Source organism: Mytilus galloprovincialis, chromosome 4 (genome assembly GCF_965363235.1).
Source record: "Mytilus galloprovincialis chromosome 4, xbMytGall1.hap1.1, whole genome shotgun sequence".
Taxonomy (NCBI): domain Eukaryota; kingdom Metazoa; phylum Mollusca; class Bivalvia; order Mytilida; family Mytilidae; genus Mytilus; species Mytilus galloprovincialis.
Genome location: NC_134841.1, coordinates 42,168,862 through 42,186,648, shown reverse-complemented (window position 1 = coordinate 42,186,648; position 17,787 = coordinate 42,168,862). Strand labels below are relative to the sequence as shown.

Sequence of the window (17,787 nt, the reverse complement as noted above, 5' to 3'; positions counted from 1 at the left end):
GAGTCACATGCTTCTAACATATGGAATAAATGAGTAACAACATGTATATACTCTATATTGAAACCAAGGAGTCGCATGCTTCCACCATGGAATCCATTGGTTAAATCTACCAAGAATATAAGAGACACATGTTCCTACGGAGTCAGATGCATGTACCACGGACTCTAGGAGTAACATGCTCCCACTATTGAATCCAGGAGTCACACACGCCTATTATGAAACCAAGGAGTCACATGCTCTTCCATGGAATCAAGGCGTCATACACGCCTATAAAGAAACCAAGGAGTCACATGCTCCTACCATTGAATCCAGGAATCAAACACGCCTATCATGAAACCAAGGAATCACATGCTTCTTCCATGGAATCAAGGAGTCATACATGCCTATAAAGAAACCAAGGAGTCACATACTCCTACCATGGAATCCAGGAGTCACACACGCCTATCATGAAACCAAGGAGTCACATGCTCCTTCCATGGAATCTAGGAGTTATATGATCCTTCAACTGAACTCAGCACTCTTGGAATTCAGGATGATCAGTTGCACATTTTTATCTTTACCTGACTAATCTGAAACTCCTCGGTTTTTTCCGGTTTAAAAAAATCTCAATTTTTTAAAATATCCTACAAAAATATCTATATTTTTCAATAATTTGTATGCATTATTCAAACTGTTTGGAAAGGACGTCATTCTCTAAAAAGCATCATTTGAAATTGTGAGGGAATTATAATTCATAACACACTGCAAATAACATGAATATTTAAATACTTTTATTCTGAGAGTAAACAAGCGGATGGACAGTGTGAAATAATGACAGCTTGTCTTTCGGGAGCACCAGCGTTCATCGCCCATGTTTTGTGACGCTTTTGTTACTTTATCTCTGAATTTCTGCTTATTTAGATTTGAGTGAATTAAATCATCTTTTCCTTTAAATATTCTATTTAACTCTTTCAATGTCATTTATCATTATGTCATATCACGTTTAATCAACACAGTTACTTTTCCATGCTTACCATAACTACATGTACCTATCGTAGACTTCATCAATTCGCTCATATAAATATAAATGCTGATCACGTATTATCTCGTAAAAGATGAGATTTTCACAGCAGACACAAAACAGTGTGGGAATATAGAGAAATTGAATTACACTGTTCTGACCTTCTGATCATAGATAAAATAAGTGCAAAGAGAGAAATTTAAGCAAAGTGATTTATATATGACAATCCATTCTGTTTAAATAATCACAAGAATAAATCGGAATTTAAACTACTGCCGATCTTTGCAAATGCGAAATGTTTTAATCATTCGAAATGAGATACAAAAATGTGTTGTGGTCTTAAAGTAAGTAATCTCTCAGATGCACTTTTGATTTAACCAATCATCTTAATGCATATCAAACTGTATTTATACTGCACTCGATCTATTTGAGCAGTCAGAATGCATTGACTGTATATTTCTATGTCATATACAGTCACTGACCCGATATCACTTTTCCTCATGAATATTTAAATAGAATTCGAAGTTGCCGAAATAATATTTAATTATTCATACGACCTCTTCAACCTGTTTTTGTTTCCAATGCATACAACGATGCGTGGAACGACACAATCTTGTTTCTTGTGCAATTATTGGAAAAAAAACCTATTTCATTTATTAATATTTTTGTTTGCAACCTATAAATCATTAATTTGTCATGATTATGGTTGATATTTTAGTCAATTCTCAAATGATTTCGTTCACCATCCAGTGTGGGTTTCAACAGGTAAATGTAAATTTCATCGTGTTGAAAATTATTCCATGAGCATGATATGAGGCCTTTTTAAAGGGGATTTCCCCAAATATTTAAATCAAATAAATAACCTTAATGCATTAAACAACAATTGAAAATGTTTTTTTTAGATTGCAGTATAAAGACAATAATAGTGCATTGACTTGACATATCAACGATATAAGGATTCGGCCCGAAACGGGGAAATAGCTCCTCACAGCCTCGAATTTCCCCGATTCTAAGCCTCATCCTTATATCGTTGATATGTCAAGTCAATGCACTATTATTGTCTATGTAATAAAATTCTTTTATATCATATATATGTATCTCAGTCTGTATACGAACATTCAAACAAATATGTAATTATTTTCAAATTAAGTCTTGTATTGACGCTGTTGATGTAGAAGTGGGAATCGTTAAAGTACAAATCCTGCTCGATGTATGCCCTTATTGTACTGTCAATAGGATAAAATAATGTTCTCAAATTGCCTGATGAGAACCGCTGATTTCTGTCATATAGCAGTAACAGAATATAACAAGATTTAGCTATACGACAACACCTTCTATATTTGACAGATCATTAGTAAAGTTAAGATCAAACGTATATGTAAATAATTGTAACAGCTTTATATATGTTTCATCCTTAAAAGTAAAGGATGCTTATTATACTTAAGCCCACCAGTCTCGCATTAAGGTACCTGCTTGTATCACAACTCCAGTTTCAGGTGAATGTCAAAACATGGAGGGAAATAAAATAGTTCATATTTTTAAGAATTTTTTTTTGGACTCATATTTTCTCTCGATAAAATCACAATTTCACACTGGTACATACATGATATGAATATGAAAAAATTCTAATTAGCAATTTTTTTTTTTTTTTTTTTTAATTTTCTAAGATCAGCTGTTTTGCATGTGAGCCTTCTGTTTTACATTTGTCATTTAGGGGTCATTTATAGCTGACTATGCGGTATGGGATTTGCTCATTGTTAAAAGCCTTACGGTGACCTATAGTTGTTAATTTCTGTGTCATTTGGTCTCTTTTGGAGAGTTGTCTCATTGTCAATCATACCACATCTTCTTTTTTTATATTTGATGAGCAATATCAAACTTGTTTCATTTTTCTTGCGTGCGAATTTTTCTTAAAATATTTTAATCAACATGTTGTATTTAAATCCCTTTGTCATGGTAATCAAATGCTCAATACATTTTCTTAAATATAGAAACATAAACGATGGGTCCGACTTAATTAAAATCAAGATTAACAATTCGTCTTGTAATCTGTTTCTTAATCTGTCCTTTGAGAAGAATGATTACTAGAAGATATAAATATCTCCCTGAAGTTTGAAATTGTTTTTTATGAATTAGTACTATAATCCTCTTTCACAGCGAATGACTTTTGTATAAATCATACGCTTAAGATAGATTGTTCATTTTACTCGATTAGATTTGAAATATGATTTGCTTAATCATTTTGAAATTTTGTTACATCTTTTCTTAGCATTTTAATGAAGTTTATACAGTGCATTACGTGATATATTACGAATTAAAGCATACAGAAAGGATCATTGTTTACCTCAAATCTTTACATTAAAACATATTGATGCACAAAACAGAGTAAATATATCAAATGGAGATGGGTACGTATTGTGGATGTTAGACAAACCATTTATCAGACAACACCCCACACGCTAATTGTATTAGTTACCAAAATGTCTTCTATTCAACTAATGCTAAATATTCAGAGGACACCGCAACAAAATCATCATTAAGGGAAAATCACTCCAATAAGGAGCTCGAGTCGAGTGCTGATTTTGACTAAAAGAATTATATGCAAATCTTGTCTTGGTGATAATTTTTGCTTTATATAGTTTCTGGTTATCTATTGCAGTTTCTTGATAATAGGCGAAACTGGGAAAAGATAGCAAAACTTATGATTTGAAGGCAAAAACTCATAAAAAAAACGCTTCTGAAAGACTAAGATCAGATGTGTTTTAACAGATCTCAATGTTTAAACGCTTCTGTTCTTGTCAGATTTTCTCGATCCATGGCTGTTTTCATGATAAAAGACAACACTTACACTTTACCACGTTTTATTTTTAGCAATGTTGGACATGTTGATTGGAAGACTCTTTCAAACTAGATATACCAATTATGATTTGTGCCAAGTTTGGTTAAACTTTGTCAAGTACTAGTAGTTTCAGGCAATATCTTCATTGTTAACAAACGGACGACGACTACAACGGATGCAGAGTGATGAGAATAGCTCATTTGGTCCTCGATCTAGTAGAGCTAAATAATGACAAATAAAAAAGTCCATTAATACTCCCATAAAAATTGTCAAATAAAACTGACGTTATAACAAAGTTAACACGAACTATCTTTAAAAAAGATATCCGACGTATTTAAATTTGAGTATATATTTAAAACTATCATTTCGATAACCTTCAGAAGCACAAAGATACCATTTAAATAACTTTTTCTCTGTTTGTGTAACTGTTCAGTATTCTCGGTTCTCGTATCTTTCTGTTTACATTCCCCAAAAACCCGCGGAAATCTCACATGCGTAGGTGCGTTCTAAAAGTCATGTACGTTCGTACAACAAAGTTTACATTAAAAATTATATAATTGTCCCGAATAAATAGCTGTCACGGATGCATAGAACTATTGGAGAAACAATTATTTTAATAAAAATATGAATCTTTGTAAGATTTAGTTCAAATATTTATAGTTTTTCACTTACTTTCCATCACGACATACTTAACGAGGCGTTTTTTTTTTAAACACAACCAAATCACCCACCATGACAGCATTTTGTCCAATCACAGAAAGGATTTTCGAGCATGCGTATTCTGTTTCCATAGTTAAGCGTCCTTAAGTTCAAAGGGCACAAACCGAAACTATACCGACTACGTCGGAAAAAGAAAATATGACTACAAACTCAATTATAATACTACAAATATGAAAACTATATGTCAAACGGTCACGAATTATTGATGTATGGACGGATGGAGACGATTAAAATACCCCCTTGGGTTTGTGCTGGGAGATAATTACTGTGGTTTTGAACCTATTACTCCCTAGGATGTACCTACTTATTATACAACCAGATTATTGACCATTTATTTTCTTAAATCTGGATAAAGACACATATTTGCTCATAGAACAGGATGATACTCCAATAGTGCAACCATGAATGACAAACATATGTCACTAAGTAACAGCAAAATGTTACAACATACAATTATGTTTGATTCATTTTAAACAACTGTGAGTAACATGTATTATAGATACAATTCTTTTTTTTTAAGATAAGACAATTAGTGCTTTTGCACATCTCGTACCGTAAATATCAGATCATAGTTGGAAATTCACATGTGTGATATGTGATTTGTTGGTTAATGTTTGGTATTGCTAATGTTGCTTATTTCGTTGTATCCGTTTTCTTTTTAAGGTGGTATTTCAGCATCAGTTTTTCATTGAAAAATAAAGACTTAGTGCTGACACATTCTTCTATTTTTCACATTTATATTTTCAACTGATTTAATACAAATCAAATTCTATAATTAATAACCAATTTATACTCGATTTGTTTTATTTCAAGTGGATTTCCTGCATTATATTACAAATGTTATCAAAATAAATGGATGTCAGTTATTAATTCATAACTGTTAACACTTTAAAAAACAATATACATGTGTGTTTTTGCAAAAAGTATATACATTTTTGTTTATAACATCCATTTTCTTTTTTAAATATTTTTCTAGAAAATGTTTTAATTATCTCTTAGTCTTGTTAGATATAACTTTAAAATGTTCACAATAATGTTGATATCTACCCACTAGATTCCTGAATATTCAACCTCATAAATTTTGGCTCTGAAATTGTGTTGACTTTTCTCACCCAAACCAGCTCCTATATAAAGTCTTCCAGATGTGGATAGAGCAAGATTCGTTGGATATCGAATTCCAATGTCATTCAAACAGTAGTATGAAACGAATTCGCCCTCATTGTTTAGAATATGGACGACATGAATTTTCCAATCTACAACCAAAATGTAATCCGATGGCGTTGCAAATAAATCACTTGGCGTGAAAGGCTTGTGTTCAGTATTGATTTCAGGGTGACCAGTATAAATCCCTTTAACATTTCCAGCCGGATCCATCACAACAACTCTTCCTCTAAAGTCTTTATCCAAGGAATCCACTACAAATACATTTCCATTTCTGGTGCTAGCCACTCTGAAAGGATATGTGAATAAAGGTTTGTTGTTGCTATCCTTCTCATATTGAATTAAATGTTTTCCTGTTTGATCCATCACAGTGACAATACATGACAATACTCTTCCTGTTGGTGGGGATGCTGACCATGGAAATGTGCCTGTTACAAAGACTTTCTGGTCCTTATTGACAAAGACATCACCTGGTATGAATGGTGATATATCATAAACAGAGTCAGTTACTTTATGTGTTTTTCCATTGATCAATTTCAAGTTTGATTCAAGTCCTGTTGACACCAGAATGTTATCAGATATGTCAACAATGCCAAAAATTGGATTGTCGAAGACTGATAATATCTTTACTTTGTCTTTTTCAAGTTTAACATGTTGCATTACGTAATTTGTAAAGTCAGCTATCCATAGAGTGCTATCATTGCATTCAACAATGAAATGAACATCCTTCAACTCTGTGGTCCATTGATTTGTAACCTTTAATTCGGCTATAGAATGGTGTTTTCTAAATCTTCTACTCTCTTCTAGTGTTCCAAAGTTAAGCAGTGTAAATTTCCCAGGAACAAAATTTGGAAAAGAATAAATGGAATTTTGAGACATATCTTCATTTAATGAAACACTCAGTTCATCAAATTCCTCAAAGAACTGTTTAAAATCTCTGGTTGTGATGATACTTTCCAAAGCCTCGTTTTTCGCATGTATTTTCTTAATCTTTTTATCAATTTTGGTATCTTCGTCCTGTTTCATTATTCTGCAGTGACGTTCAACGTCTTGTACAAGATTATCCGCATATTGACCAACTGCACTGTGTAGTTTTTTCTCCTGGTCTAAAATGTTCTGCCTTAGGTTTTTATGTTTATGATCTTCATTATCTTCATGCGAATTTCTCGTCTCTTTTTCTGAGCTCAATTTGCTTAAATCCATCAAAATTTTCTTCTGTCCATCTTTTAACTTCTCTTTTTTATCAGCAAATTCCTCTTCATCTACAAAGTTATGTCCATTATGGACCTTGACAACACATTTCAAACAGATAACTTTATTGCAGGTTCTACAAAAAAGACTGCAGAATTTGTTAGGATGATCTTGGCATTTAAAGTCACTGAAGACGAAACTGTCCCATGTGTCTTCATGTTCTCTCATCTCCTTGATGTTAACAATGTTATGGTCGTTTGCAATTCTTAGATGAACCTTTTCTTTACACCGATCGCACATCAACAGGTTACAATCCGTACATTTCCACTCTATCTTATTCCCACTCTCGCACAGCTGACATCCTACTGGAATCTGTCCTTTTGGTAGTGACTTAGAAAATGCCATTTTATTATCAAAATGGCGGTCTCAAATATTTCCTTGTGTAAAAAGATAGTGTTATCAGTTTTACAGTTGACTGAAGACGAACTGTCTTGTATTTTAAATATTATATAACATATTCTTTGTGTCATTTGATAATTTGAACTGCATTTAAACCTGTAACAAAGGTGTATATTTATAAAAAGTTGTCAAGTGGGTTTAAAAGCAACTAAAATAAAGTGCCTTAGAAAATTAAGTATTAGATAAAATACAAAGGTAACAAAGAAACAGGCAGGTAACAACCGTTGCCGGATAGTTTTTCTGCACGAGTAGTCAGGTCAAGGTCCGAAGCGATAGCCGAGGACCTTGACCTGACTACAAGTGCAGAAAAACTATTCGGCTGGTTGTAACCGGCCTGTCTCTTTTGTTACTTTTGTTTTTTTATCTGACTTGTACGACGTTTCAAGAAAGTAATAATACTTTTAGCAAGACTAAACATTTGAGAAACTCAGATAGCCATAAAGCAGTAAATGTAAGTTATCATAGTATAAAGTTTATACACATCTTTTTTTCATTTACCTTCAACCTAGATTATTTTTCAAGAAAAAAAAATTCAGGAATCTAATAATTGGATAAAAAAAGAGAACCATTTCAAGTAAAAGATGAATGTTTAAGAATTTTAAAATGCAACTTCGTAAAACGGTAATGTATTACAGAAATATTTTAGTGGTAAGTAAGATAACGTTTGATTTTTATGAATGAAACGGAAAGCGGAGAGGGAGGAGGTCTAATTCATTTTAAAATAAAGAGGCTGTAATCTTCATTTTTTTATGAAAAAATGTAGGATGTGCCATTCCATCCCTCCATAAAAAAAATCGTAAAAATCGCGCGTTTGTTGCAAAATGCATGAATTTAATATCCAGTGGTGAAGTCTCAGGGGTTGGAACAACCTTTTTTTGGAAGATCAATGCATTTAAATGGGGACATAAAGTTTGCCCGCCCCCCCCCCCCCCCCCCCCCCCCCCCCCCCCCCTGTTTTGTCTTTGATTTGGACCTGGATCCGCCACTGATATAAATTTGAAAACAATATAAATGTACCAAAAGAATGAATTTCCTACTTATATATAATATTATATATATTCAGGCATATACTTTGATTTTTTTTAATTCATGCTCGTCTCTAGATTTGCAAGTGTTGATCGGGATTAAACACGTGTTAATATATGATCCAATCGCAGCTTACCGCCCAAAATTGATGACATAAGTTGAATGGTTTTCTTCTAGATTTACTGCTTATATGGACTTTATCTTTTGATATAGATTTGATATTTATTTATTGACCGAATATTTTGCTTCATAAAAGGGGGGGGGGTATGTTCTTTTTTTAGTATATTAACTATTTTCTTTTCAACGCCATCTCCCAAATGTTTTTGTTTAAATTAGCACTATTAACGGTATTCGGAAAATCAGGAATCATGCAAAACATTAATTTGTCATGTGCTTGACCATAATAATTTTTTTCTCATACAATTTGGGATCAAAATATCTATTTTAGGAGAAAACCATACCCCTCCCCTTTTTGAAGTTAAATGTCTAATCCCTTAGTGTACTGATATGAACAGTATTTAACTGGAAATGTTTGAAAAAAAGATATTGATGCTAACGTAAATATTTTGTTCAATAAAAAGACAGGAAAGTCGGTGAACCAAAAAGTTCAAATCTAATTGAAAGTTAAAGTGCCCATGAACTCACTTATCATACACGAGTGATTCTATTCATATAAAGTGTCCGTGTAACAACTAAAAAGAGTCCGTGTATCGTCTAATCAGAGTCCGTGTAACACCCGTTAATGTACTGTTTTTCTATAGCTCTGCGGGGGGGGGGGGCAAAGTCGTACAAAAATGATTGTAAGACAATTTTTTATTCAACAAGAGTACATGTGTTGTCGTGCGAAGCATACACCCACTCGCTCGTGATTCAAAGATTTAGAAAACAGAAAGTAGATGTCGTTCAGATCTGCAAACTGCAAATCTAATTTCAATGAAAAATGGGATCCATCTCTGATTGGATGGCTCACCTGCGTTACAGTGTACTCTGTGTGTTGCTAATAGTTTTTGTAATAACCTAACTCCTATCGGCTTTTAATTAACAGCTGAAACTTAAATCAAAAACAGGAAAATTCAACATTTATGAGGCAATAACACCTAAACAGTAAATATCACTTATGCAGTTTAAACATTTAACTAAGCTATCCATTAAATGACCAGAAAATGTGAAACAAGGACAATAAATCCTTAAAGGGGTCTTATTTAGATAAAATGATTGCTATAAGGTTTAAATGTATACATCAAATTTATGAAAAAACTAAAAAATTTCATATAAACAATCTTTTTAAGCTAGGCAATAACTGTTTAAAGAATCGTTTGACGTTATAAGTTAACTTATTCGTAGATTTTACTTTGAACAAATTTTCAACATAACGGTTAGCTCTGGCTATCGACATAATTTCTCTGAACATAGTTTCAAGTTAATAACCAAAAACAGAGAAACTTGGTAAAATTTATTAAATTAAGGAACAAAAATTATAGCTGCATATATACGAAAAAAATTGCTTTCATTACACGGAATAATATCTGCTGAGAGAGAATGCACCATACCTGTAATCATATGCATTTGGCTCACGTTTGCCAAGGAAATTGCAAGGTAACAGAATTATTGCTTTTAACTATGTATTTGAAATCTCACAGTTATATGTAGTCTATTTTAGTGAGAAAACTATAATAAATAAAGTCGTAGGTTACTTTTTTTTCTGACAATCTTATTTCGATGCCCTTTCTCATTACCTTGTTTGACTTGTAGATATCTATTGTTTTAATATCCAATAAACCTTGAATTTGTGCAGTCAGTTGTATTCGTTTAAATGTCATTTACACAGTTGAGAATAAACTAGGTTATATAGCAATAATAACTCTAAAACTAGCAATATTAACTATAAATGACAGCTGTCATCCTGAATCTAAATGTAACTAGTTTAATCATAAGGAGCTTATAATATTTCTAGAACACAAACTATATTCTAAGTAAACCTTTTTCTTGTATAACTAATACTTCCATTCATTCATTTTTAAGACGTTGTATCTGTGGTGCGTACGTGGGAAAACAGAAGGAACACATTAACGATTTTTGATATTTACAACTTTTGCATTTTGAAACTAATATTCTATTAATTTTAGTTTTAAGAAAAGCAGTGCATGTTCAGTTTCTGTGTGATATAATAAGAGAAAGCACGCTGTGTTGCCAGAATGAACCAACAAAAAAGTAAAATGTGTTAATTAAAATCCCAACTGTATTTGCTATGCACGTCATTTATAGATAGTTAATTTATCTGTCAATCACTCTATGGGCATCGTGTCTAACACAATTTATTACGCTGCTATGTGAAAGTTATTTATTACGCTGCTGTATTGACTGTATATTACGCTGCTATTTGAAAGTTGTTTATTACACTGCTGTATAAACTGTTTATTACGCTGCTGTCTGAAAGCTTTTTATTACACTGCTGCATGAAAGCTGTTTATTACGCTGCTGTCTGAAAGCTTTTTATTACACTGCTGCATGAAAGCTGTTTATTACGCTGCTGTCCGAAAGCTTTTTATTACACTGCTGCATGAAAGCTGTTTATTACGCTGCTGTCTGAAAGCTTTTTATTACACTACTATATACACTGTTTAATACGCTGCTGTATGAAAGCTGTTTATTACGCTGCTGTATAAATTGTTTATTACACTGCTATATAAACTGTTTAATACGCTGCTTTATGAAAGCTGTTTATTACACTGCTATATAAACTGTTTAAGACGCTGTTGTATGAAAGCTATTTATTACGCTGCTTTTTGAACTGTTCATCACACCGCTGTTTGAAACCTTTTTATAACACTGCTATATAAACTGTTTATTACGCTGCTATATGAAATCTGTTTATTACACTGCTGTATAAAAGCTGTTTATTAAGCTGCTGTTTAAACTGTGAATTGCACTGCTTATTACGCTGCTATATGAAAGCTGTTTATTACGCTGCTTTATGAAAGCTGTTTATCACACTGCTGTATAAACTGTTTATCACGCTGCAGTATGAAAGCTTTTTTTACACTGCTATATCAACTGTTTAATACGCTGCTATATGAAAGCTTTTTATAACGCTGCTGTATACATTGTTTATTATGCTGCTGCATGAAAGCTTTTTATTACATTGCTATATAAACTGTTTAATACGCTGCTGTATGAAAGCTGTTTATTACACTGCTATATAAACTGTTTTATACGCTGCTGCATGAAAACTGTTTATTACACTGCTATATAAACTATTTAATACGCTGCTCTTCGAAAGCTTTTTATTACAGTGCTATATAAACTGTTCAATACGATGCTGTATGAAAACTGTTTATTGCGCTGCTGTTGAAACTGTTTAGCACACTGCTGTATGAAAGCTTTTTATTATACTGCTATATAAACTGTTTAATACGCTGCTGTATGAAACCTGTTTAATACACTGCTATATAAACTATTTAATACGCTGCTGTTTGAAAGCTTTTTATTACATTGCTATATAAACTGTTTAAAACGCTGCTGTATAAAAGCTGTTTATTACGCTGCTATATAAACTATTTAATACGCTGCTGTTTTGAAGTTTTTTTTAACACTGCTATATAAACTGTTTTAAACGCTGCTGTATAAAAGCTGTTTATTACGCTGCTGTATAAACTGTTTAGCACACTGCTGTATGAAAGTTGTTTAGTACGCTGCTCAGTGAAAGCTATTTAAACGCTGCTAGTTATAACGCTGATGTGTGATAGCTGTTACGAGTATAATGGTTAATGATAAAGTGGCATGATCTCGTTGAAAGTAGATTAAATCCATGCACATTCTTTCAGTACCAAGATCAAGTAACAAGATTTGAAATAGGTGGTTCTGTTCACCATGGGCTTTTCAACGAATTGCATAGTTTGTTCATTGAGGTGATACCATACACCTTCACTCAATTTAATTATGATAGTTTCATTTTCATAAAACTTTAATCACACACTTTATTGTAAAAAACTTCATTAGATGTAAAGCAGTCTGACAATCACTGACGTTGGTCATTGAGAAGCTGAATATGTCCCTTACAATAGCATGTGATTGTAAAAAATGTTCACCAGAATTTTATAGAGTTATCTCCCTGTAGTGATATGTACATCATTCAATGATAATAAAATTTGACATAATTATTAAAATTATCAATTTTAACAATTTATTAGCCACACTTTATGAAATTAGATGTGAATCTTACGTAAAAGTTCGTGCACAATGGCACTTGTACATGGATGCAAAATATTTACATACCAACGAAAGGATCAAGTATAGTTAATACATTTAGTTTCTCAAGTTTTCTAAGCAATTATATATTAGGAGGGGTGTAAAATTTATACATCTTAGGGGTGTAATTTGTTTTTTCATCTGACACGTACAATTATATGCAACAAATTTCGAAGGGTCTTGCAGCAGTAATGTTTTCAAGGTAAAAGTAATTACATCTAAGGAAACTATACATCTGATAGGTCTTTTAAATCATTAGATATGATAGGTAGTCTAAGTAGCAACATTCCAGCAGCACCTGCATACGGGGTATATATCTCCCAATTGATACGATATTCCCGTGCTTGCATTTCCTATCATGATTTTCTTGATAGAGGGTTGCTGCTCACAAGGAAGCTATTAAAGCAAGAGTTCCAAATGGTGAAGTTGAAATCATCCCTTCGTAAATTTTACGGACGCCATCACGAGTTTGTTAACCGTTATGGAATAACCGTATCACAAATGATATCGGATATGTTCCTTACGTCGTAACTACAATCCCCTTCCCTTTCCTGAATGTGGCCTACCGAATTAGACTATTTACCGGATTTGTTATCACATAAGCAACACGACGGGTGCCGCATGTGGAGCAGGATCTGCTTACCCTTCCGGAGCACCTGAGATCACCCCTAGTTTTTTGGTGGGGTTCGTGTTGTTTATTCTTTAGTTTTCTATGTTGTGTCGTGTGTGCTGTTGTTTGTTTGTCTTTTTCATTTTTAGCCATGGCGTTGTCAGTTTGTTTTAGATTTATGAGTTTGACTGTCCCTTTGGTATCTTTCGTCCCTCTTTTATCATCTGATACGTATAAAAAAATAATCTCCCCATCAATCCCCAACTGTCAAAATTTAACTGGAATGGCCCATTGTAGATTTTGACGTTCGTGATCATGTATAGAACACAAAATGACAAAAAAAAAATAAAAATAAAAATTTCATAAAACTTGTATAGCGTATGAATATTAAATACCAGCGAAAGAATTATAGTCCGGCCGATTGGTGCAGATATAGAGCAGAATTGCTCACTTGATGAGGAAAGCATGAAACTTTGCATAGTAGTTCTTGGTTATATATCCTTTGATTTCAGCTATGGACCCACTCTGAAAAATCCAATATGGCTGCAATTTTCAAGATGGCGGAAAAACGGTATAAAATTCAAGATTGTCCTAAAAGTATTCTATATAATTTCGGAAAAAGTAATGATTCTTTAAAAATGGACTTCATGTTCTTGAATTTGTTATCAATTAATTCAAAAGTATAAAACAAATAATTTGGGTATTTCTATAACACATAAGTTGCAAATATAGCTGCATATACAAAAACAAATAGTGAAATTCAAAATGTTAATCAATATCATAATGTTACATGTTATTGTAATTGTTCTTTAAACGCTTTCAGTTTTAATGGTTGGAATGAAATAGGTTGAAACGAGTCGATTGACGTTAATATAGGTCGGATAAATGTGATGGAATAGTAGGTAACTCATCTGAACTTTGAGGTAGTGCCGAGGGCACCTTGTCTCGTGTCTCTTCAATGCCACGTCTTACGTCACTGATCGCGTTTGCATCTGCCGTACCCACTACATCGTCAAATTATTCTATGTAATCAATAGGTGTACCTTTCTTCCGACGGATTAGACGATTGCTATCATTTAAAATGGTTAAAGGGCAACTGTTTCCTTTTCCAACTACGTACGTAACCAATTTGCAACATTTCAGCGAGCATGGTCCTAAAATGCACTTCTGGTCAGCACTTTTATCAGTCTTAATGGTAACAGTCATGTTTGAATTTGGTGGAACTGTGATGGTTCGTTTTATGCAAACTAGCTGAGTTAAAATCTCGTTTCCATTATTAACAAATGACGCATTTATCTCTTTATTGTTAATGGTAATTGTGGGACTACTCAGGTTTATCACTGCGATCAGTGTGTCCAAAATAACTAGCCTAAGTATAACATCGTCTGTTAATGGCTCTTTGCACACATCCCATTGTATGTTTACTCTATTAATGTCGAGAGTCGTTCCTTATAATCTTCTCAATAACAAGCTGTTAACCTCACCACATAGCGTTACGTTCTCCAAATCTCAATTTTCTACCGGAATTAATTTCTCATTTACTAATGTTATCATTGCAGCAGTGTCCACAATCATGCTCACATTCTGGTCATGTGTAGTACCTCGTACTACTAAGCTCTTTCAAATGGTTCGTCTGATGACAATATTGGACGAGGCAGTGGGCCTCTGTTCGATTGTGTGATAAGATGATGTTTCATTGCCAATAAACTTTGGAATCTGAGTTGTCCTACTGGCCCGACCCTTTGCTCCATTGTTGAGGTTACACTTTCATTTGCTCCGTATCCTGGTGAAGGTGACCGTTGTTTGAAATATTCGGGATTTCTGGAGTTTGTCCGTGGAGATGCTAACCGTTGTCTTTAGGGACTATATGATCTCTAGCTTAGTGGGGGTGTTACTGATCGATAGGCATTAAGCTTGGATGTACTTCTATCTGCCGATTTACCGCCATTGTATTGCTCAATAGATCTTCCACGTTTATATTGATCAGGTGATCTTCCATTGAACTGGTGATCTTCCATGATTTTTTTATCAGAAGAACCGAGATTATATTGATCGGCCAATCCAGTGTGAGGTTATGCACCTCATAATCCAAAGGACTGTTCATATTTTCTTTAACGGTGGTCGATGGTCATAATTGGCACTTTTTTATCCATATATCGCCATCTGGTTTGATTTTGAGGTTTTTACGTGTTTTAACGCCTTGTTGAATGTTTCTAGGTTCCTCTCTATTACATGCCTTGAAGATTCTTTGTCTTTACATCCTCGACGGAATGTTTTGGTTGCAATCTGGTTTGATCGTCTTCCTTGCTGAAGCGCTGCTCCAAATGAATGCTTTTTAAGGCCTTGGAATCATCATCTGTGTTTACCATGCGAGCGTACTCAAAGCCAACATTGGCCTGGCAATCTGGGGCCTACACACATTTTTCCTGATTTCCCATTGTCATCTACCGGCAGTTCGTTCAAATTGGTAAATGAGCGCCTCCCAAGAAATGGATCCTCTTCAATTGAGTTTTTAAATTTGTGGCAGCTGTGGGCTTCGGCTCCGGTCCCTTGCTCAAAGATTTTCTTGCCACATGGTATATTCTCTCTCCAGTGAAGAGTCTGAAGAAGAGGTGTTGTCACACTCTTTTTCTTTCCTCTGCCCTTTCCTGGATCGGTCAATAGAGCCAACTTGATGTTATGGGAAGCATATTAGAGCTCCAGAAGCGGACGAGGTTGTCATAATTGGAGTGATAAATGTGGGATTTGCCATTGACTCGACGGGGATGATACCGTAAGTAGGCACTGCATTCAACATTGGAGAAACTTGATAGAATTCATTTGCAGCTAATTGTTTCTGTAATGGTGTGCTGATCTAAACCAAATATTATTGACTCATAGTAGATGGTTAGTGTGCGTAAGAAGACACATACGCCTTTTGCTGGTATCCTTAATTAGCACTAGAGGTTTATAGTATGTTCTTAAATGGAGATTGTTGTTGAATAATTTGAACTGTCTCATGCAGGGCCAAGGGCCCTGACATAGGACTTTTGACTTAAGGCGAAGACACCTTCAACAGAGTTGGCACGGTTTATGGTTCATACGAACTACAATTGTGGAAAGACCCACGGCATGGATTTTGATGTGTACTTTTGGTAAACTTGCGTTGTACTGGCTAAGGTCAAATTTTGGCTTAGATGATGTGTCCATTGCAGTAAAATATTAACTTCTTTATTTCGATTGTCCACTGATTCATTCACAACAGATGCCAATTGTTGAAAGGTACCCTGTTGTTCAAATGCACTTTGAAATAGAACTGTGTCTCCTTCCTCAGTTGTTGTCAGCTTGTCCTTTCGTCTCACCACAACATTGAATATCTTATTGGTCTGACCATCAATTCCGCCAAGCAATTATTACTAGCCTTGTGGTCTATCCTGTCTTCAGACTGCTGAAGTTGCTGAGATATTGCTTTCACCTGTTTGTTATTGATATTCATTGCCACTTTCTGTTCAGCTTGAAACGTAATGAGACCAACACATATTTTATATATTCGCGCTTCGCTCTGTTTTATATTGCGGTAAATATCAACTGTTCTTTTAGCATTTGATTTTCTATCTGTTAAATATTCTTGGTACAATTGTTTAATAGTCATTTCTGAGCTGTCCTCTGTTAAAGCGTCTTCAGCTGTAGGTTTCTCAATATCCCCAAGTGATTTAGTTTCTGTCATTTCAATGTTCTTGTCCTTGTTGTCCTCAATTCCTGCCATTTCACTGATATGTGTTTAACTGATTCTCAATTCAGTTTAATGTCTCAAATTGCAAAATATTGCGACCAAGAGATAAGATAGGCACTGAATAATATCTTAAGGCAGATAAATCCCAAATTACAGCTTTTATGTGTGACCCAAGACAACAAATAGTGCAGCTTTTAATGAAAGCTACTACTGCAGCTTTTTATGAAAGCTACTACTTTGTGTATGAAATGACAAGCAAGGCAAAATCAGAAAGGACAGAACTAGGACAGATACCAAATGACACTATACATCAATAAAATGCTTATATTCAGGTCAATTCTCAATAATGAATATTTGCTTATTTTTCAAGGCGGCCATTTTGAAAATAGCCGCCATTTTGTATTTCAAAAATAGAACAAAACAAAATCTTGCTAAGTACACCAAGTCATTCAAATATGTTGATTTTTGTGCACCCAGCACCAAATCCACTGTGGTTTGTGCAATACAGGAAAATATTTTAGAACGTACGGCAGCCATCTTGAAATAGGCCGCCATATTGAATTTTGAGGATGGGTCCATAGCTAATATTGCTCAGTACACAAAAATGTACCATCATGCAAAAATTGGTGCTTTCCTCATTATTTGAGCAATTTTTTCACCGATCGGCCGGACTATTAAGCTTGACTTTTACTTTAACGTATGCTATACTTGGGCCCATGTATCTGCATATAATCGAGTATACCAAGGTTCAATTGTAAATTTACAGTCGATATTTTTTTTAATTTATTTTATTTTGTATGAATTTTTATTCGCATGTGACC

At 34.0% G+C, this 17,787-nt stretch overlaps 2 protein-coding genes across 3 annotated transcripts in view; one reads left to right on the top strand and one right to left on the bottom strand.

Annotated features, from left to right (window-relative positions):
• Positions 1-17,787, top strand: part of LOC143072180 (adipokinetic hormone/corazonin-related peptide receptor variant I-like) — a 239,472-nt gene that overhangs the window by 57,095 nt on the left and 164,590 nt on the right. The window lies entirely within an intron of this gene.
• LOC143072179 (uncharacterized) lies at positions 5,331-7,372 on the bottom strand. Its single transcript, XM_076246998.1, has one exon. The coding sequence runs from the start codon at positions 7,314-7,316 to the stop codon at positions 5,610-5,612; it is 1,707 nt and encodes a 568-aa protein (XP_076103113.1). The 5' UTR covers positions 7,317-7,372; the 3' UTR covers positions 5,331-5,609.

Coding starts and splice junctions, on each gene's coding strand:
- LOC143072179 (XM_076246998.1), bottom strand. CDS start 7,316: ATGGCATTTTCTAAGTCACTACCAAAAGGACAGATTCCAGTAGGATGT.